The 22,031-nt window shown below is 45.9% G+C and overlaps 1 protein-coding gene across 2 annotated transcripts in view; it reads left to right on the forward strand.

Moving 5' to 3' along the window:
• The window catches only part of PDLIM4 (PDZ and LIM domain 4), a 42,108-nt gene that overhangs the window by 14,277 nt on the left and 5,800 nt on the right, over positions 1-22,031 (forward strand). For both annotated transcript variants that reach the window (XM_069029030.1, XM_069029031.1), the window contains exons 3-5: positions 8,028-8,112; positions 17,488-17,666; positions 20,248-20,405. In XM_069029030.1, coding sequence (XP_068885131.1) covers positions 8,028-8,112; positions 17,488-17,666; positions 20,248-20,405 — 422 coding nt within the window. The remainder of the gene's footprint in view (positions 1-8,027; positions 8,113-17,487; positions 17,667-20,247; positions 20,406-22,031) is intronic.

Below are 22,031 nucleotides of genomic sequence, written 5' to 3' on the forward strand. Positions count from 1 at the left end.
CCCATCATTTTAAGCATCTGTTCAATGAATACACTTTTGAAGGTCCTGCCAAATGAACTTTTTAGGGTATTTCAAAGCAAAATGAAAGCGTGAGTTTGGTGTTGGGGGTCTTCTGGTTATTGGTTTTTTTTTAAGTTGGAGCAAGATTTTTTTGTGTGTGTGTTGTGGTTTTTTGTTTGTTTGTGGGGTTTTTTGTTTAGTTGGTTTGGTTTTCTTGGGGGTTTTTTATTTCTATTAGAATTAATTCTGTAGCAAAATCACAAATTACCCAGGCAAAATGAGTGCTCCTTATAAGGTTCACAAATGGCTAATATTATCTGTAATAAATTTAAATAAGTGGATATAGTTTTCCACTTCAGATTAAAGAGTCATTTCCTGCTATAAAGAGCTATCATTTACTGTTTATACTTTTCTTGGAAAACCATGTAGTTCTGACTGGATGCCTGGGCAGCGGGGAAGGAGTGCTGCCATAAATGGAGCAAACCCTCTGTGTTTCCTCATGGTTCCTCAGACAGGCATCTCTGAGCTGCCTGTCTAAAGCAAAGTCCTCTGAGCTCAGCCCGTGGTGTACAGATGATGTTGCTTCTGTTGTGTTACAACAGAAAGAAAATAAGGAAAGCAAGCAAAACCTTTTCACACAGGTGGAATTTCCCATAGCCAAGGAGGGCACTTGTTTTGCTTTCCATCTGGAGCAGTTTTAGAGAGACTAGGTGATTTTCTACCTGCAAGAGGACCTGGGCCCAGGGCAGGACCAGGGTTCCTTTCCTGACTGTCTGCAGGCTGCTGGAGCTCTCCTTGGAAGAGGTGGAAATCCATATGTAGTGACAGGAGGTTTTGATGAGCCACCAGCTGCTGGGGTGGTCTGGCAGCAGAACAGCTTCATTGGGAGTTAGAACCAAGTTTTGCTGAAAACAGTTTTCACCTGCAGTGTGGCAGTGTTTTATTCTCATGGATGAGGGTTTCTGCTGTGTGAATTGACGGACTGCATTCCCACCTTTCCACTTCATTTTAGGCACTGGTATCAGCTGGTGGGATTTTTTTTTGGCTCAGATTGGACCCTTGAATATCTCAGTGAAAGTGCATCTCCTTTCCTAAGTGGTGATTCCTGCACAGGGCAGGGATTATGGTCACAATGGTCTCACAACAGTGTTGGTATGTGCCTTGCTGGGGTTAGGGATGATGTCTGCTTGGTTTTCCTGAGACACAGAAATGTTCATTCATGACCTCTAGATGATCTGGAAGATGCTGTGTGGAGGGGCTGTGGCTTCAGGGTTTTTTTACCCAACTGTATCTACCAAGGTGTGGATATTTTTAACAGTGAGACCTTGTGTTACATCCAGAGAAGGTGAATTCTCTGATAGAGATGTGGCTGGTGGTGGCCCCCAGCCTTGCAGTGGCTGGGCTTTGCTAAACAAGAGGATTGCAATGGTTTTGTCAGGCCTTAAAGTCTTCATAAATGCAGATTTTAAAGACTTTTTTATCTTACAGTCAGGCAAAAATAAATTCTTCAAGGCTCTGCAAGGCAGGAACAGATGGTGAGGGGAGGAGCTGTTCAGCATGGGGTGGCTCTTCTTGGATCAGTTTGGTGGCTTCTCCAAGGGCAGAACTCACCTTGGCTGTGCCCAGAGATGTCCATGAAAGTGGCATTTCTCTTGACAGAAAAACTGAGTAGTTTGTTTTTTTATGCAGTGAGGACAGTAGCTCCAGTGATGCGCTATTAGGTCTAATTTTAGTTTGGCCCAAAGTGAGTGCACAGTGACTTGGTTCTTGGATCTCTCTCTTGTCTCCCAAGTGACCTCTTGGATCTTGTTGCCTAATTGTTAGTCATTGCTGGAAGCATATCTGGCATTCTTCTCTCCTAGGTGTGAGTGGATGCCTGCTCCAGGATCTGCCTCCTGGAATGTGGGGTTACCTGGTCCTGCTCAGGGAGCCATGTCCTGTGGCAGTGATGAGGGGTTTTGTTGGTTTGTGTGCATGTCCAGCCACTGCTGTTTGTCACAGCTATGGATCAACACCCTGGGCCGTGCTCTGAGGCTGAGCTCCAAGAAAGCCCTGCCTGCGGGGGTGTGGATTAATATCTTTTCCCTTGGGGAGAGGATGGTCTTCAAGCAGCATCTTTTCTGTACACTGCCTTCAACAAAATACAGTTTGCAAGTCAACACAAGGAGATTTATTTTTAAATGTGTTTGTCTGAAATACATTTGAAATAACATGCCTGTTTGTTGTATGCCTTTAGTGGAGATACCTGAAATTTGGTGTTAACTCTGTCAAAGCAAGGTTCCTCCATCTGGGATGCGTGAGGATGAAGGAGACGGCAGGGAGGTGCACAGTGCTGGTGCTGTCTGGACTGCTCCATTCTGTGCCCTTTCTCCATCAACCCTTGACATTATATGTTACTGAAATAGAGAACAAGATGGGTTTTGTTTTCAGACTCTGGTCAGTAAATGCCCTTAGACTAGGAAGTTCAGTAGGAAAGTCACAATGTGGGAAAAACAAGAAGGGGGAGTTACTGAGTGGCCTGACCAAGACCAAGTATCATGCATCAAATAAAGGTAGCCATAAAATTGGGTTGGAGCTGTATTTTGATGAAATCACTACTTGAAAGCAGAGGGTTGAGGACCTTGGGTGTGGGACTGTAGACCTTGTGGCATCGCTGTTCCTGCTGACACAGACTGCCGGGAAACCCTTGGCAGCACTGTCTAGACCAACCCATCTGTGCCAGAGGACCAGGGTGAGTCCCACAGCTTTTTCTGAACCTTTTGTTGTCTGCCAGCTGGGAGCGTGAAGGCTTGTGCTGCAGCTTTCCTGGAGAAACTGGCCCTATGCTGAAATTGGGAAAACTGCTGGCGAGGGGATGTCACAGCTTTTCAAGCATGCTGGGCTCTGTGGCTCTCCTGTGCCACTGGAGCCAACAGTCAGCGTCAGTATCTGTGAAGCTGCTGCTCTCAGGCTGGACTAGCAGATACTTCTTTTTTTTAAATCTCTTTGTCCTTTATCAAGGACAAATCTCTTGAGAGGGTTTTCCCTCCTTCTTCACACCCTCCATTTTCTAAATCCTTTCTTGGCCAGACCTCCCTGAAGGTAATGGGTGTTTTGTCCCTGGGTCCTGCTTTGCCCCAACATGTGCAAGGCTGTCTTTGGGCAGTGAGGCTGTGAAAGGCAAAGCAGCACAGTGGCCTTACTGTTCTGAAACAAACTGGTTGAAAGTCCTCATTGATGCCTATATGGGCACTGATGTGAGGTGTGAGGAATTACTTGGGCATCCCTGGAACAAGGGCTGGATGTTCAGGTGTGGTTAATGGCTCCAAAATGGGAGGCCAGGAGTTCATATGGGTTTAGTGAGGCTGTGGGGAAGACAGCAATGGCACTGATTAAGATTTAGTGGGATGGTTCCGACTGCCATGATGATAAATTAGGCAGCTGTTCCATCATCATCTTCCCAGCTGTTGAATCTCAAGCCAAGGTAGCACGGGATGTACTTTGCCTGCCTTAGTGCAGGAAGGGTCAGGCCAGTTATGTGGCAGCTGGTTGGAGAAGATCTGGGGTCTGGAGCAGCCCCATGAACTGCTACTCACAAACACCTGATAAAATTTGTTCTTTTCACTCACTGTGGAGTTGCTTCCAAGTTACACAACAAATTCCTTAAGAGGCAAGAAGTGTGTTAGTGTGTTGTGCCAGGGGAGGTTTTGATTGGCTGTTAAGGAAAATTTCTTCGCTGAAAGGTTGTCAAGCCCAGAAACAGGCTGCCTAGGGAACTCGTATCCCTGGAGGGATTTAAAAGACACATAGATGTGGCACCTGGGGACATGGTTTAGTGGTGGGCTTGGCAATGCTGGGGTAACAATGGGGCTGGATGGTCTAAGAGGGCTTTTTCAACCTTCACAATTATATTATTTCCGGTCCAATCCAATTCCAGCCCTTTCTTTTGGTGATAGCACTAGGGCTGTTGTGCACAGGGTCAGGTTGACACTGGAAGACTGGAATCATCTGCCTGGCCCCAGGTGCAGCTAAGAACCCCAGGGTGGTTGAGTTGAATTTATTTCCTAACTGTGGTGTCAAAGAATAAATCCTCAAAGGTTCGGCTTTGATTCCTTCTATCTAAAATAAATCGTGGAAGCAGTTTCTTCCCCCTTTGTTTGGTGTGTATGCCACTGCTGAGTCTGCTTGGAGAATTGACTATGAAGATTCTCTATCTATTCCTGCTCTTTGTACAGAGATGGAGTTTCTCTGAAAGTTTCTGTGTGAGAAAGCCCAGCAATTAATCTGCTGGACATGTAACCCCAAAAGTCCCTGGAACATCACGTAGTTGATGTTCCTTCCATCTCCCTCAGCTCCTGGGGATTTTGTTGGGGTCTGTTAGCTGTGAGCAGCACAGGCAAGCTGCTGGAAGATGGGAAGGATGACAATGTATGTTCTCAAGTTTCCAGTAAAAGTACAACTGAAAAAGTGAATCACAGCTTCCCCTCTGGAGCTCCTTGAAGACTAATAGAGAGGAAAACCGGCAGCTTTCCAGAGCAATACACAATGGTTTCAGCTGAGAGGAATGAAGGAGGAGAAATCCTGCAACTTCTTCACACAGTCTGGATAAGCTGGGTCCTTTGGGGTGCTCAGCAGAGCTCAGCTCCTGTGCTGCTCACCTGCCTTGCAGAGGGTGGATCCAACGCCTTAAGGTTATCGTGGTGAGGTTCACGATCCTGGGAAGTTTGAAGCATCAGCTGTAGCTGCTTCTAGACTGAATTAAGCTTCTAGAAGGCTAATGGCCATATCAGTGATAACAATCAGTTGTGAGCATTGTGATGTGCCATGGTGGGAGATGAAGAGCAGTCAGGAGATGGGCAGGACCGTGGAGTCACCCCCCAAAGAAAGCGGGTGAAATATAGCAACATGATTATTTTGGTGGCTTGTGGCTGCATGGTCACAGATGGCAGTGACCTGGATCCAGACTGGCACTTCCCAAGTGATAAATGTTAGTTTTTAAGGGGATGGAGAAATTAGAAATTTGGTAAGACACAGGAATTCTTGCAACTTAAAAGCAGCTCTACAAATGTTGAGAGTGAGACTTGCAGATCACTACCAGGTGAAAAAACATTCTGGAAATATGTGAGCATATGCAAGTAATCTTTTGAGAATGACTCTGAAACTTTCAGAAAACAAATGGTGGGATAAAAGGTGTCTGCAACTTTGTTTTTTTTTAGTGATGTTCTGTTAATGGGTCCATTTCCCACGAAGCCCTGTGTGGAAGGCCTTGCACTAACCTAGGTCAAGGTATTTTTTCTTGTGATTGTCCTAGCTGCCATTAAGAGAGCAAAGTGGTGTAAGTGCAGGGTAATGATTTTCACATAGCTGCCTTTAATCCCCTATAACACATCGGAGAACACTTTTCCTGTCCCTGAGCTGTAAATTAAGCAACTCCTAACATTCGAGTGATGCCTGATCTGTTGGCTGTGGTATATGAAAAGTGTGTTGGGTTTTTGCTGTTGCGTAAAAACAAAGCTCTGACTATTGGTAGGGTGACCCTGCTGCGGGGGGGTCTTGGGGTGACTCTGCTGATCCCCAGGTCCCCACTGTTCTGGGGCTTGTTCTGGGAGGTGCAGGGGACCCCTGTGCTGCTGGTCCTGCTGGGGCTGTGGGCATGGGGTGTTCCTGCAGCCAGGGCTGGGGCATGAGCTCCAAGCATCAGCCCCTCCTGCAGTAGCTGCCTGTAGCATTGTTCTCTCAGGCAGAGTCATCTCTTAATTATTTTGGATTATTTCAGATTACATGGTATTTTGCTGTTCCCAGGGAAAAGAGGGAGTCTCCCTGTGTAAACATAAATGCTCATCAAGCTTACAACTTGACTTTCTTTTTGGTGAGGCTGGTGTTTCTCCCATTCACCCTTGCTTTGCCTTTCAAAGTGCCAAGTGGAGCCCAAATTGTGCAGTATCAGCTTGTTTGAGTATAGTTCAAGTGAAAGCTGGGTCTAATGTGAGCCTGGCTTTGTTCAGGCTGTCACTGGAAGCTCTCAGAGTTGGTCTCCATTATACCAAGAACTTCTGGTCACTCTGCAGAACTGATGGTGAAGCCTTGAGTTCAGTCATTAAAGCATTAACCGTGAATGGGCTTCTCCATGCAAACTGAAGTCTGTCCATGTCTGTCATTAAGTGTAAATATACCCATAATGACATTTAGAATGCACAAGTTCATCTGCTTTCTGGTGCAGACAGTGTGATCTCTGTCAGGGGTATGGAGAACTGGGAAGTACGGGCAATACTGGTGACCGAATGCCCTGCTTTCATGCAGAATGAACTTACTGCTATCACTCTTATCTTCTGCAATCAGAATGTTTCTGAAGCTTTCTGAAGCTCTGTTCTTATTTACTGGCAGGTTGAAGTCTTTTGGGATGCTTTAAGCTGTGTTTGGCATGTAGGCTCCAGAGCTGAGTGGGGGGAAAGTTATCATGGATCCTTCTCGGGGCACCGCGAGCTCTCATCAGGCTGGCTCAGGAAAGCATGGAAATAATAATGGTGATCCCTGCCAGTGTAATTAGGCATTTCTATTGTTCTGGGCCTCCAGATCTGATTTGCAGTGTGGAAGCAATATACACAGCAGTGGATCGTGGCAAAAAGCAAGTCGGGGTTGCTGGGAATGCTGATGTTCCTGGGAGGGACTGTTTCCTTTGTCCCAGTTGGAAAGACCAATTTATAGTGAATTGTCCCAGCCTAAAATCAAATAACTACAGTAAAGATAAATTATCAGAGCAAGATATCTAGCTATGAGAGAGAGTAATCATTCCCTGTTGAAAAGGCTATAATGGCAGTACTGAAAAAAAAAAGCTGAAATCCTCGGGGTGGATCCTAGATTTGGAAAGGCAGCTTTGTCTGCTGACTTGTGTAGTTGTGAAAAAGGTAAAAATCACCTCAAGAATTCCTGGGTTAAAATCACGCTCCTTATTTTTCAAACTTAGACTCTGCAGATAATTAAAGTGAAAGTGAATGTGGTATGTGGCAGGGGTGAGAGTCCACACTGGATGCTTGGATGCATCTGTGCCCATGGAACAAGACCTATTTTTGTGAAGTGGTGCATATACAGACTGCAATGATAAACAAAATAGTTTGCATGTTGAAGGATGTATCTTGAACTTAATGGAATTTCCATCTTCCAACTTAACCTTCTTGCATCCTGAAAAGCCTGTATATGAGCCTGCTGGACCTTGCCTGGGCCCCTGCAGCTTCATCATACCCTGAGTGTTGGAGATCTATGCTGGAGATCATGTCTGAACCATGCCCCCAGATGCCTTTGTGGGGAAAAAATTGGTCAGGCACATGGAAAATCTTTGGACAGTGACAGTACTGTGCTCTGCCTTGGCAGGACTGAAGATGCATTTCAGAATGGAAACTGTATTTTTAGGGCTTTTTTCTGTCTGGCAACTATTGAAAGGGTCAAGATGATTCATACAGGGTGGTGTAAGCCTTGTCCCTGTTTATAGAATTCCTGATGTGGTCTAGTACACAGGCCTGCCGGGGATTGCATGTATGTATGTATACATATATCTATACACACATGTAATCAGAATACTTTCTGGATTTGGGGGCAGAATAAAGGGACAAAGCCAGGAATATGAAAAACAGGAGCCACCAAGAGCCTGTCTTCTGATTTCTTGAACCAAAATAAGTGTGTCTCTTAAACCCCAAACTGAAACAGAGCCAGTAGTTCAAGGATGATTTTGAACTTCATGGTTTTAATAGCGTGAAACTGTCATCTTCTCTATTTACCATTGTACTGTTTCTGAGGATAATTTTGGACAAATGCATATATAATATAGGCCTGCCAGGGAATTAATATATGCTATATATGTGTTTGTCTTTTTTTTTCTCTTTTGTGGCTTGTTTGTTACGGTTTTTATTTAATTTGTTTTATTGCTTTTTTGTTTTGTTTAAGGAGCGTGTTTCTTTGTTTGGGATTTTTGTGGATTTTGTTTGTTTGGAGTGCTTTAGTTAGGGCTTTTTTAAAAGCAATTTAAGTAGAGTTTACTTAATTTCCCACTGCAGAGCTGAAGGGAAGACCTGGTCACCCCCTGTCCTGGAAGATGGCAAGGCTCAAGCGTACCGGATCAACATCGAGCCAGACCCTCAGGTATGGCAGCTGCAGCCCTGCACACCTGCTGCTCTCCCAACTTGATTTTGAGGAGAGGACATCGATGTCTGGAGTCTGGAAAGCCCTGTGCTCTGCCTACGGTCCTTCCAGAAGTGAAGGAGTTTCCATGTGCGGCTTTAAAGTTCCATGCAGGTCTATCTGTGCTTTGATGGATCAGCTTGCCAAGGACACAAGGAGGCTGGGCAGCACTGACCCTCCTGAAGCTGTGACCGAGCTCAGAGTCAGTGTTATTTTGGATGGAGCTGTTGGGAGTCCTCTGACTGCCTGGTGCCTGCCCGTCCCGGGATACAGCATGAGCAGAGTCTGTCTGCATCTGCCTCAGCTGATGTGCCTCTTGGCTGCTTCCAAAATCTGTTGCACCCTCTCAATCCCATGACAGTGATTCACCTCCCATGATGGTGGATTTCTTTTTTTTTTTTTTTTTTGTAATGTTCTCATCTTTTGCCTTTGTTTTTTTTCCTCTCTCACTCCTTCTCTCTGCTTTGCAGCTTCTCCCTTCCCTCTGTCCTCAGTTCCCTGGAGCCTTCTGCCTATATCCTGCCCTGCCTTACTACCCTGTCTCCTGCAGCAGCCAGGCAGTGAATGGAGCTGAGCAGGTCTCCCCAGATTTCCTACCCATCTCTTGACTTATGGCTTGTTAGCAAGGTCAGAGGTGACTCTCACTCTCCTTTGGCTTCTTGATGGAAAGAGGAATGGGGTTTCTTTTCTTCTTCTCTGCTTATGAGGTACTGGATTGTCAATTTTTGCATGAGCTGGTCCACATTGTAGAGATATCTGGGGAACAAGGAGGAGACCAGGGGGATAGATAGGCAGAGGGCAGCTCCTGCTGTCTGGCTGCCCCTTGAACATGTGCTGAGCTGATGCACATGCTGCCAACTTTCCCAGGGCACCCGAGGTCAGGGATGGCAGGGCTGGAGCCTGCTGAGGCTTCTCACTGCTGTAAGTTGACCACCCCACCCAGGGCAGTTGCAGAGGCCCTGGGGCTGCCTGCAGCCCTCAGAACACCGAAGTATGTCAGTTCAGGCGGACACAGTCCCCTGTGCCTGCCCCAGAAGCGCTTGAGTGCTCTTTGGCTGACTCTGAGTGTTCAAATATTGCTCAGATGGTCTCCTTCTCCACAGAGGTGGTTTATGTCGTATGCTAGTCCATGCTTTTTCTCGAACCCTTACAAAATGCCTGTGTGCAGGATCTGCTGGTTTAGCTCATCTGCTCCTTTCCAGAGAGGCTTGTGTCCTGACGAGGGTCCCAGGGTGCCCCCTCAGCCCTCATTTGGCTCAGTCCAGAAAGAATGCAAGAGCTGCAGGGGTGGAAGAGAGGGGATGATGCTACAAGGAATAGTGTTTCCTTCAGTGAGGAATGGGGAGAAAGCACTGGCAGCAGAGAGCCCACCGAGTGATCAGGATGGGGCGAGATCCTCCAAACCCCATGAGAAATTGACCAAAGCATGAGGCCATTGAGTCTGTTGGCTGTTCCAGCGATGTGGAATTTGCAGATATTCTGCATTCCTGCTGGGCAGAGGCACAGCACAACAGCAGCACCAGCAGAGCTGCCCCAGTACCGCCACCAGCGACATGTGGGACTGTTTGTCTTTCCTGCCCTGACTTACAGCACAGGGTGATATGTGAGCTTGGGCTTTGCATTCTGGCCATGTTTGCTACATTTATCAATTATAGCCATCTTCTCTGACAGATATTTTTTTCTTACTAGACTTTAATGTGCCCAAACCCTATGAATAATATTAAATGAGGAACAAATGTGCAGCAGTTCCACTGCCAGATACAACATTTCTGAGGTTTAATGCAGATTGGATTTGAATCTGACTATTAATATATGTTACATATGGATCTTTTTAAAAATTAGACAGTTTTGTAGAATATAATGAAGGGGATAGGGATGGACTATTGTGTATCTAGATGTACACTGAAAATATGTAAATCTGGGGAGTAGATGTGTAAAGCAGATGTGTTTGTGGTAGGGCACTGAGAGAGGTGTATGAACAAGGGTACACAAGTACAGGCAGCAGATTCTTGCTCTTGCTCTTTTTTTTTGGTGCCTGTTTCCATATGTTGTCTTCCTTAGTGGCTTTTTGGGTTTCCCAGAGAGGAGGTGAAAGTGGTTCCATGCACACCTCCAGGTTGTGGTGCTTGCACCCAAGATGTGCTGGTTGACTCTTCTCCCCAAATGGCCTGTGCCTCCAGTGTGGTTCATGTTGACAGCCTGGGACACATGCCAGCAGCTGTGCTAACCCAAGTGTTACCACTGATGTCCTCTGACCTGTGTGAGGCTGAGGATGACCATCAGCACCCAAGAGAGCCAACCCTCGCTGCAGAGCACCCAGGCATGGCTGGAGTCCCTGTGGAGCAATGCCAGGTGACCCAGGGCTGTCCTGTGCTGTGTTCATTCAGCCCCTCTAGCAAAGGCACTTACTAGATTGTGAGAAGGAAAAATCTCATTGTAAAGTAATAACTTGGCTCAATATGTGCAACCTTTAGGTGCACTTCCTTGCGTCTGGAAAAAAGCAATCTGCTTTGAAACACAGGGAAAAATTTCTGCTGGAATTCTGCCCTCAAATCACAAAAAGAGGTTGGGGGGTTGTCCCTGCAAAAGATTTTGAGAGTTTTACCTTAGTGACCTTTGCAGTAATGTGGAGCACATATCCTTCCTTCCTCCAGGTTTTACTCTGTATGCTTTTTCCTCATCCTGAGCAAAGATCTGTTGAAAATCTTGACTTGTGACTACAGTAACTCTTGCTGGAGGCCCTGAAACGTGAGCTTAAGCAGAATGCCTCAGTCTGAGTGATTTGTTGGAAAATCTGTATTTCTATTATTACAATTTAGTTTGTTTAGGTGTAATCTTTGTCTTGAAGGCAGTGAAATTTGTAGTTATCTTCTGTGCAAGAGAACTTGGAAGGTATGGAGTGGCCGGTGAGTTTTCCTCTCCCCTCTTTCTAAATCTGTTGTGGTTTCTCAGTTGAGCTTTGTGGAAAATCCCTACTCAGAGTCCAAGAATGTAATCAATCCTCCTTATTAAAACTTTGATTAATGCCATGACTGTGGGGAATAGCTGCCCTCAAACTGAAGAAGCTGGAACTGGAGAGCTGCTTTTTCATAATTAGCAGAAATAATACTGAACAGGATGAGTGAGTCACCTTCAGGAATTTTTTTTTTTTACGCAGGCTTTAGTTATCAGTTGGTTTCACTAGACAAGTCTGTCCTTAATAGCAAGGATCTACAGAGGAGGCCACAAATGCAGTGACATTCAGACTTGCATCCTATCCGTTGGACACGGAGATGAGTGGAGGTGGGACCCACAGGCATGCTGAGGGCAGCTCAGAGCTTTCCAGCCAGCAGTCAAGATTTCCATCATGCAGACATGACATCACTGCTGATGTATTAGGATCCCCAGTCTCACTTGGCATGGTGCTTATGTCCTTGTGGGCATGGGCCCCAGCCACTTCTCCCCAGCAGATGGGGAGAGTGGGAGCACCTATCTGTCAGTTTCTGGAGATCCCACTGATTTTGCTTCCTGTAGCATCAACTTGCTAGTCAAAATACCCCTATGCAGTGCTAATAAAAAGAGAAGATATTTATTTTCTTGTTCATTCTCAAACTGCCAGAATCAGCAGCTCTCTAGCCCAGGGGGGCTGGAAATGCAGGCTTTGGGCTATGGGGACCCTGTCAGTGCTGATTGACAGTAGATCAAGTGGGTGGGTGGGAGAATAATTGCAGCAGAAATTAAATTAGCAGCACGTAGCCAGAGCTGGAATAGGATGCGAGTCCTCCCAAATCTGGATGCTTCACTGAAATAGCTATGTGGGGTGAAAGGCTGGGTTTCTGCTGGCAGTGCAGACAGGGAGAGGCACTTCCCAGAGCAGTCTGTCAGGAATGGCATCCTGGTGCTACTCAGCTGGCAGAGCAGCCCCCATGTCATTTTCAGGGGATGGATGAGGGAGGTAGGTCAGTGCTCTTGGTCCTCTCTTGTGCTGCGTCCTGAGCAGTGGCTTTCCCAGCCCGACCACCCGACTCGGGGATGAGCTCTGGGCAGTGGAGAACAGCTGGTCTCTCCACAGCGTCAGGGGAGTTGCACAGGAATGATGAGAAGGCTGTTTCTGCTCATCATTTCCGAATTATTTTTCCTATGTGTTATCTGTTCTTGACACCCAGCTCTCAGTCCACAAAGATTTGTTGTTAGTTTGTCCTGACTAAAATCAGGTGCAAGGCGTGTGGCTTGCCATGTGAAAATGCCAGCCAGAAGGGGGTGAAGAGGAGGAACTGGGACAAACTTGAATCTACTGTAGCTGTTTGAGCAGCCTAATCCAGTCAGTGCAGGATACCCACTGCTGGGTGTGAGCCAGGCCAGTGGAAATGTGAATACACCTTTGTTTGTTCTTGCCAGAGGGGCTCAGATGTGTGTGGTTGCAGGACTGAGGAGCTGCTACCTTCTGTTGCACGTGGCATCCGCCCAGTGTGGGCTCTGCAGCATCATTCCTAGGAGTTTTTCATACTTGCCCTGACCTCACAAATAGTATCACTGCTGATCATGCTTGCTCCTAATTACATAAATAAAATTACATGTGGGCTTCAGGGCAGTCTGAGCCTCTGGTGCCCCAGCTCTGGGCACCCAGGGACAGCAGTGGTTGTCCCGCAGTAGAGCAGGGAGGGTACTTTGCTGCTAACATGTCCCTTAGCACTCATTTTAACACCTTTAAAAATGTTTTAAATATGCTCATATTTGCTTTTTGCTAGATCTTTTTTTTTTTTTTTTTTTTACTAAGGGTGAATGTCTCCTCAATTAACTGAGTAATGGATTTAGTTTAAGTTAACTTTAATTAAATGGAGTATTTGTTTTAAGTTCTCTGTGGGTTGCTGCCGTGCAGGAAACTTACACATAACTTCTTTTCAAAAGCCTGGCATAGGCCATGCTGAGTTCTGTGAGCTGGGGGTTAAAGCCTCCTTGCTGGAGAATTTCCTTTCTCAAGGCAACTGACCTTCCTTCCTCCCCTGCTCGCAGGGCAGGATGGGCCGTGCCTGCTTCTGGTAAAGGTCTTGCTGGGACCCCCTGTCCCAACTGGCTGGGCACGAACCAGCACTCCCCTGACGGAAGGAGGGAAAATGTCTGCCTTGTGCTTTGGGGAAAACAAAGGATGAGCTAATGCCCTGGCACAAATCCCTGGTTCCTTTCCATGGGAACTCGCAGCTCATTTTTGAGGACTGATTTAATAGCAGAAACATGCTGAATCCTGACAGCCACTGTGGGTGCGTCAGCTGTGAGCTCTGGGTGCTCAGGCAACATTTCACACCCAGATATTGGGGTTTTACACCACAAAATACCAGTGATCTAATTTACTGGGTGAAGAGGTTACACATGCATAGCTGTGCACTTGTGTTTACTTTTTCCTGTGATATACTATTGCAGCATTTGAAAGCAGAGGAGTTTTCTGAGTACCACTGTAACATCTTGAAGCTGTAACCTTTTATGTGAAATTCTCTGTGTATGTCTTAAATAAATTAGCATTAAGTGAGTTTTGGTAATCCTGGTATATGAAAGAGGCAAAAACAATATTAGGATAAAGGAGGGAAAAAATGGGGCTGGAAACTTTAAAATTGTGTTTTCTTCTGTCCAGGTAACTTGAATAATTTGTTCTCCTTGAAGGTACATAGGAATTATACTGAAATGATAACAGTGGGGGTTGGTTTAGGACAAAACAAAATGCTGTTGGATTAAGTGCTAACACAGACATACACTGTGTTATTTTACTTGGTAACATCAGTTTCAGTGATGACTCTGTTAACACAGGTAAGGAAACTGCTGCTTGTGTACTCAGAAGTGCTGAGTGTTTGGAAGCACAGGTGTAGCTCAGTGTTTCTGTTCTTATCCATCAGGAAAAACAGCTTATCCCCTCTCATTTTTCCTTGTGTCTCACTTAAAAGGAATTAACTGCTCTTGGAGGTCACTTGAGTAACCTGCTGGGATGACAGATGTGGAGAGAGCCATCCCCAGTGGTGCAAGGGGGGATACTGGATGGTGGAAGGATGCTCACTGTAGTCCTTCAGGATGATCAGGCTGAAGCAGCTGCCTCCCATCCTCTAAAGCAGCTCATGCCACAGAGGGCTGGGAAAGGCTGAGGCGTGTTTTTGAATCTACATGAATTTATCTTTTTTTATTAATGAGGAAAAAAAAGGTTGGGGCATTCCAAAATGAAAAAATATGTTAACCTATTGATTTTGCTGTGTTTTCTGGTGTACCTTACCCTGGTTTTTACAGAAAGAGGTGTTCAGATAAGCCATTCTGGTGAAGTAGGCACCTTTTGGTTTTACGCATGTAATGTTTGTGTAGCCTGATGCTTAGCTTGTTGCCAGTGAAGCTTTTAGTTTCAATTAGCTGCTGATAATGATTATGGAAGGAAAATCAGAAAGTGTGATATGGTAACACCTGAAAATGCAACAATTCCCCAAATGAGGGAGAGGAGAGAGACAGTAAGCTGGAAAGCCTGAAATCAGGACATAGTCTGTTAGTGTTAAGCTCACCAGCTTTGTCCTATAAGCCAAACACCAGATGGTGAGAAAAGTGATTCAGTGGAAGCATGGACTGAAATGGAAACAGTAGCATCTTCCCTGGGAGAAAGGGGGCAGGCAGGAGGGCGGGTGGACACTTGCTGTGACGGTTTCAGGTATTTTTCCATCTGTGGTGGATATTATTTTCTGTCAGTGGGAAAGTTAATCCAACAGCAGTCTGTGCATGGTGGGGGCATCAGTCCAACACCTGCACTGAGCAATGTTCTCCTGTTCCTGAGCTTGGAAGGGGACCCTGAACACTGGGAAGTAGAAGGAAAGTCCTCTCTAGGGTTTAGACTGTTGTTGAGCCTAGCTCTAGTGAGGTAGTCACCTGGCAGGAGCTTGCTGCTGCTGTTGGGGAAAGGAGGAAATTTCAAGGCTCTTCTACCAAGACATTCATACAAAGCTCTCCTCTGGCTGCTGGGTAAATACCGCTCTCAGACTTGATGTTAAAAATGTGCCCTCTGCACTCCTGCAGGCAAGATAAATGCAAACACATTTTAATCCTGACAGGTAACTTTTTTCCATTGCTGTGGATTTTTAAGAGACTGCTGGGGAGCCAGGTAGTTTATGGGGTAAAGTCCTGTCATTGCAGCTGCAGTCTCTCCTGAGCTCTTTAATTTGCATGGGGGTGGAGCTTCTCCCTGGAGCTGTGGGAGAAAACATCCATCAGAGCCTTGCTGGTGGCCCTCCACATGGCTGCTCCAAGGTGGAGAAATGTTACTGCTCTTTGACTGTGAGAGATTTGTCCCTGGGTTAAATGTGTGCTGGCCTTGTGCTATACCTTGTGCTATACAGAATCACAGAACAAGTTCATGGAGATGATGGTCTGTAGGTCCTTTGCTGGAAACAGCTGCCAGTCCCATTCTCCCCAGCAAATGTCTGGATGGCAACCAGTGTGCAGAAGCACATGAGGTCAGAGGACCCTCTCCTTCAGCCACCCTGGACAGAGTGTGAATCTGAGCCATGTGGCACAGATAATTAAAAGTAATGGCTTTCATAGCTCTCAGTGCTGCCACCCATATGGGCCATTGCTTTTTTCCCAAAAAATCTTTATGATCCTTCTTTTCCTATCTGCGTCATGGTTGAGTCTTTTCTTTATTTCCCTTGAAATAATAATGTAAATCTGGGAATTAGAAACGCATAGCCTGCTTGTATATATATTTGTTTTAAGCATATAAATTGGGGAACAGTTAAAATTATATTATTCCTGGCAGCAAAATTCCTTTTTTAATAGACAATTTGAAGTTATTTTATTGGAAGCAGTTTTCCCCACGTGTGTGTGCATGCATGGTGTGGAGGGAACGGTGCCAAGAGGGCTCCAGGCAGTTTCTGAGCTGGGGAAGTTGCTGGGAGCTTGCTGGATTTCAGCTGATGGTAGGGAAAAAACTTAAAAGGCACCATCTTGCAGTTCTTAACTAAGCTTGGTTTTATCAATGGGTGTTTTGCCTTAGGAAGAACTGAAGGATTGGACTTCCAAGACCGTTTTCTGGCAGGATCTGTTTTTTACTTCTCTTAGCTGTTCATTTTTACAAGGTTTGGGAGTGCCAGTGTGTTGTCCTGTGCACCAGTGATAGTACATTTGTTTCCAATTAGTATTTATGGGATTATTTTAGTCAAAAGTAAGCTTTGTATCAGAGCCCCACAATATGCACTTTGTTGTTTGTTCACAGGATGGTGTTTTATTTCCCTGCTTCGTTTTTCATCAGCTTCAATCTACTGAGAAGATGATGGAAGGCAGCTCTGTTGGGGAGCTGCCCTAGAACAAATTAAACCAGATTAAACAGATTCCAGCTTTTTACACAGCATCTATGTCTTTCATCAGTCCAGGCATGTTTGCGACTCACATGGCTGGAAATAGCAGCCAGCGTGTGTCCATGGGCTGTGTCCAGCTCCCTGCTGCTTTTCCCAATTGCTGGAATTAGATCCTCTCCCCGTAGTGAGTTTTTGCAGGTAAAGCCTGGCTCAGTTGACATTAGCAGTAGGTACTGCTTGGTTTATGGGTGTGGATGGGACTGACTAATAGCACACCCATATACATGGAATTCCATGTGTGTGGAATAACACATAGGTAATGTTTGACATTGGTAAAATGGTAAAGTAATGTGGAAAAATTGTGGTTTAATGGCATCTGAGTTCCTGACTTGAGGTTATATGACAAAAAGATTTCTACAGTTTACCTTGGGGACTTAAAAAGCAAATGGAAATATGAATACAAAGCTAAACCCTTGACTGATGTGTTGCTCATACTGTAAAAGGCTGATCTTATCTGGGGAGAAAACCTCCCTAAATGAACATGGATCTGTGTGGACATGGATAGCTGCAAGTGGATATCCCACAACTGGTCCCTTGGCCTCAGGTGTTGCCCAACCTACAAGTGGAGCTGCCTAGCGTGGATTTATCCTGTTTTGCTGATGGAAATGGAAGTGATGACCCTGAAGGCAGGAGCACAGCAAGTGCCCTCAGAGTGATGGAATGTGGAATAAGTAGACTCACTTAAAGAGCCTTTCTTTTAAAGAAATAGCAAATACGCTTTTACAGGAGAGTAAATGCAGAATATTTGGCAGTGGCTCACCATGGAGAAACAGCAAGTTCATTTGGTTGGGGACCAAGGGGAGCTGTGTAGATTCAGCACAATTTAACTGCAGGTCAAGCCTGAATTTTCCTTTTCCGGCTGCACATGCCTGTTTTCCACAGCACACATAAAATGTTATTACTGCAAACTGCATGTCCCAACACAGCCCCTCCATGTACATCACACATTATAAATTTTAGGTTTTCTGCTTTCTTTCTCTTCCAGGACAGTGGCCGTGCCCAGAGCAGGAGGTCAATTGCCCATGGATCTGGGGGCAGCCCCATGGACAACAAGCAGATGCTGAATGTGCAGCATCACCAACCAACCCAGCTCCATGTGAACAGCAGCTCTGAGTCAGCACTTCCAGGCCAGCTGAGTGGACTCCACATCACTCCTGCCCACAGGTAGGACCAGGGCAGGGCTTGCGTTCTGTGTCTGCTGCTGTTCCTGCAAACTCCAGTTCAGGGAGTGCACAGAAGCTGTGGTGCTCCTGAACCTCCAGAGATCATGGGATCTTAGACTCATTTCAGTTGGAAAGACCTTCAAGATCATCCTCGCTAACCATTGACCTAACTCTGCCAACTCCATCAAGATGCTGGGCTGGACCCCTGCTTCACTGGTCAAGTGTGGGTGGGAGGAAAAAAAAGAAACTAGCCAAATAAACAAAACAAAGGGGAAAAAAAAGGTTTGGAAACACCAATTTCTGAACAAAACAGCCACATCTACCTAGGTAGCAACTGCAACATTGAATTGAAGCTTGTGATGCTGAAGCAATGCTCAGGTATGCATCTTGGTGAAGGTGCTCATTCTCCAGATCTCTGTTAAGACCCTTCTATTGCTGATGTGAGTAGGTAGATTAGTGGCCCCTGGGTACTGGGATACACAAGAGGAGGAGAGGTTTAAATTGCATATTAGCAAAAATTTCACCAAAAAGGTTGTCAAGCCCTGGCACAGGCTGCCTGGAGCAATGGTGGAGTTGCCATACTTGGAGGGACTTAACAGACATGTGGATGTTTCTCTTGGGAACATGGTTTAGTGGTGGCCTTGGCAGTGCTGGGGGAATGATGGGGCTTGATGATCTTAGAGGGCTTTTCTAACCTAAACAATTCCATGGCTGTGAGTGAGTGTCACAGACAACAATGCACTGTTTATTAAAAGTGTATATCCAAGGCAGGATGGAAGGTGATGCCCTCCTAGGAGTGGGGATCACCTTGCCACAGACCCAGGAGCCAACACTTGCCCTGGAAACTGGAGATACCGGCTGAAAATATGAACTCCAGTAATTGGGATGTTTATATCTGCTCAGTACGGCTATCCGGGAGGCTGAGGAATAAATAATACTCCTAGGAAAGAAAAGGCTTTTGTGTAGCCAAGAATGGTTTGGGTGGATAACTCAGACTTTGAGACAAGCCAGGTTGTGGGCTGGGATGCTTTCACATGGCTTATGAGGATCTTGATTTATGTTCCTCCAAACTGGCAAAATATCCTGCAAGAAAGTAATGTCTGTATCACATGCAAAGAGAGTTTCTTTTCAGCTTGGGAACTCTGTGTCTGCATGAATCTGTATTTCAGCACAGCTTATTCCCTGTGCTGCTCCAGGAAAGTTAATGAAGTTGGAAAGAGGAGAACTGCACAAAAAATATAGAGAACAAAATCTGGTGTTATCTGCAAGTGAGCCGAAAGCCAGGACATTCACTTGGGTCTTTGAGTAGAATTGGGGCAGGAGTGCGTTTTCTTTGAATTGGTGTTTGATGAGGCTGGGCTGGCCAAAACCTGCCTTTTCCCATTGAAAATGTGTGAACTGATGTAGGAGTGAGCTGTAGCAGGGTAGACAAGCACTTGGAGCACACATGCAGGGTTTGGACTGGTTGGGAGTCATGGGGATAAGTCCGTGGCTCAGCCCCACCACCCAGGCTGGCCCTTATTTCCCACAGGGACCAGAGCTGCTGGGGAGTCACTCCCAGAATGTGGAGCTCTGGCTGTTCTTTGAAAGTGACCTTTGTGTGGAGGTTTTTTTTTTTTCTTTCTTTCTTTCTTTAAAAGTGAGTGTTATTTCTTTTGTTTATTTGTTTAAGCAGACGTGAATATAATACTGGTGGAGAAAATTATCCAGATGATGGCTAAAGTATGTGAAGCTGATGGATTTCAGGGCTCTTGCTATTTTTATTGGTTCTATAATGATCTTGATGACCTCTATAAAAAGGAGGAGGAGCCCCTTGCCCAGAGCTGTGCTGTGTGTTGGGGCCTCTGAAGCACAACAGCACTTGGATTCAGCTCTTCTCAGCAGGACATTTAAACATATACCTGAAATATTTTTGATTCCAGACCATGCTTTTCCTGTTTTCATGTATTGGACTGGAATAGTGGTTTAAATTGTTATTTGTTGTCTGTGCATCCCAAATGCTCCACATACAGACAAGGAGCAGCTCCAGTCTGAAGGCTGGAGGTGGGGGTTACAGGGCAGCCCCAGTGTCCCCTCCCTGGTGGCGTGGTTTTCTCACTTAAGCTGTGGGCTGTGCTTGTGATGTACCTACGGTAACACCAGCTTCACAAGAGGCACTTGTGGGTGGTGAGGGGGTTTGCTGTCCTGCCTGTCACACGCTCTCCAGATGCCCTTACAAGGGGTGAGTGTATGCCCTGGCCCTGCATAGCTAATGAAATGCATGTTTTTCCCATTTTTTCAGTAAATTCCATGGGTGGCAAAGCAATTTACAGCATTTACAAGCAGCTGCCCTCTTTCCTGAAGGCATCTGGTAACTGGGCTAGCCCTTGCTGTATTGCTCAATTGGAGCCCAAGGGAACAAGTTTAACCTCCTTGGTTCAGCAGCTGTTCCTGGGCCAGACATACATCCAGGCAGGGAAACACATGGGAACAGAGGTGCTTAATTGAATCTGTGGGAATGTAGGGATTTCAATACCTGCCTGATGAGCTTACAGTAGCTGTTTCCCTTTGACTTGAGCCTTTCTTTCTTTGCTTTAAACCAGCATTGACCCCGTGAAGTCTCTATCACGGAACAGAAATGGGATTGATGTGGAGTCAGATGTCTACAAAATGCTTCAGGATTATGAAAAGCCCATTTCAGAGCCAAAGCAGTCTGGATCCTTCCGATACTTACAGGGCATGTTGGAGGCCGGTGAGAATGGTAAGGAGGTTGGCACCCAAGCACCCTTCTGTGAGGAAATCACCGGGATGGCAGGTTTCAAATCAGGGTTTTGTGTACTCTGGCTTGCCAAATTTTGTGGCTGACTTGAGCACCGTGTGAAAGCTGGATTTGCAACCAGTGTGGCAGCTGTTTTTCCGAGACGGTTTATGAAATGTGATGGCCTTAAGCAGTTGTTTAAGATCACTGTTGGAGAACCTGGTCTGGTTAAGTAAATGGCATTTGCATAAGGATATGGGATGGTCCTCAGAAATGCAGGGATAGAGATCAGGAGTTCTTGGCTCACTTCTCAGGTCTGTCACAGCTTCCTGCCTGTGTCATTAACACATTAAATAATAAGCTCCCCAATCTATACATTTCACCTTCTTTCTTTTTTCCTTTCAACCTTAAGTCCATTGGGATTTTTATATTCAAACTTTTAGCCTTTGCTTTACAGTAATTAGGGCAAGACTTCTCTTTCTGCTTGCTTCCAAGGGCCCCATACTCCAATCATGTGAATCCAGGAACGTATATTTTATGGGAAAATACCAACTACTGTAAATCTCATTATGAAGCTGTAAGAGGTAGGGAGCTGGGCTGTTGCACTTCAGTTTCTGTGTATCTAAAGTGTTGGAGGAGTCCGTTCTTTGGCTAGAAGGATGTTGGTTCTTGCTTCACAAGAAGCACAATTGCAGGTAACTTCTGATCATCATGGAATTCCACCAGCATTGGTTTTCTCAGTGGGACTGAGCCATAGTTGCAAAGCATGAGACAGGACCAACCTCAGAAGCACTGGGTTTATTATTATATTTAATATTAGTATTACAGCCCCTGGATTGGCAGAAAAACTGATGTTAAATACAGGCCCCAGTTGGACCTTCAAGTCCTTTACCAAGAGCAAGGACAAATCTGCTGCTCCCCCAGTCTCCTCATTAGGAAGAAGCAAATGGGAAGTGACTGTTAATCCCAATTAGTAACGCTGCTGACTGCCTCCCTTCTCTGTGCCAGGGAAAGGGAACAAAATTCAAGCTTTGCTCCTGTTTCTCCCTGCATCCCACAGCCCTGGGCTGGCAGCAACCCACTGCTAGGAGGAAGGGAGAAAGAAAAGACTGTGGACTGGAGGAATGGGGAACAAAGAGGTGTCAGGACAAGTCCCCACATCCTGGGACTGTCCAGCCAGTCCTGGATGTGTGCTCATTAGCATTCTCTTGGCACTAGCCTATCATCAGTGCAACACCACCTGTTCGACTGGAGCCTGAGAGGCTGCTGTCGGGTACCAGCCAGCATGGGACAGGCTCGAGCAGTCATTGTCACCTCCTGGGCTCTACCATCCTCCCTCTCCCCCTCATTGGTGTGGAAGGAATGTGTGACTGCCTGCAGGCACAGCCTCACTCATGCCTTGGTCATTCCAACGCTGTTTATTTCACAAGGGATGAGAAATTAAGTGAAAAGCATCTCTGCTTGGCATGAAGCTCTGTGATGTTCCAGCATGTTTTCAATCCCAAGTGTTCCTGCTGGGTTTGTTTTACAGCTGCCACCACTGCTTTTTCCTTAAGCCTAAAATTACACATTTTGACCTAAGCCTGCTCTGCATCGTCCTTTTAAAGTCAAGCTCTCCTCTACTGAGGA

Source organism: Aphelocoma coerulescens, chromosome 13, assembly GCF_041296385.1.
Source record: "Aphelocoma coerulescens isolate FSJ_1873_10779 chromosome 13, UR_Acoe_1.0, whole genome shotgun sequence".
NCBI classification, from domain to species: Eukaryota; Metazoa; Chordata; class Aves; order Passeriformes; family Corvidae; genus Aphelocoma; species Aphelocoma coerulescens.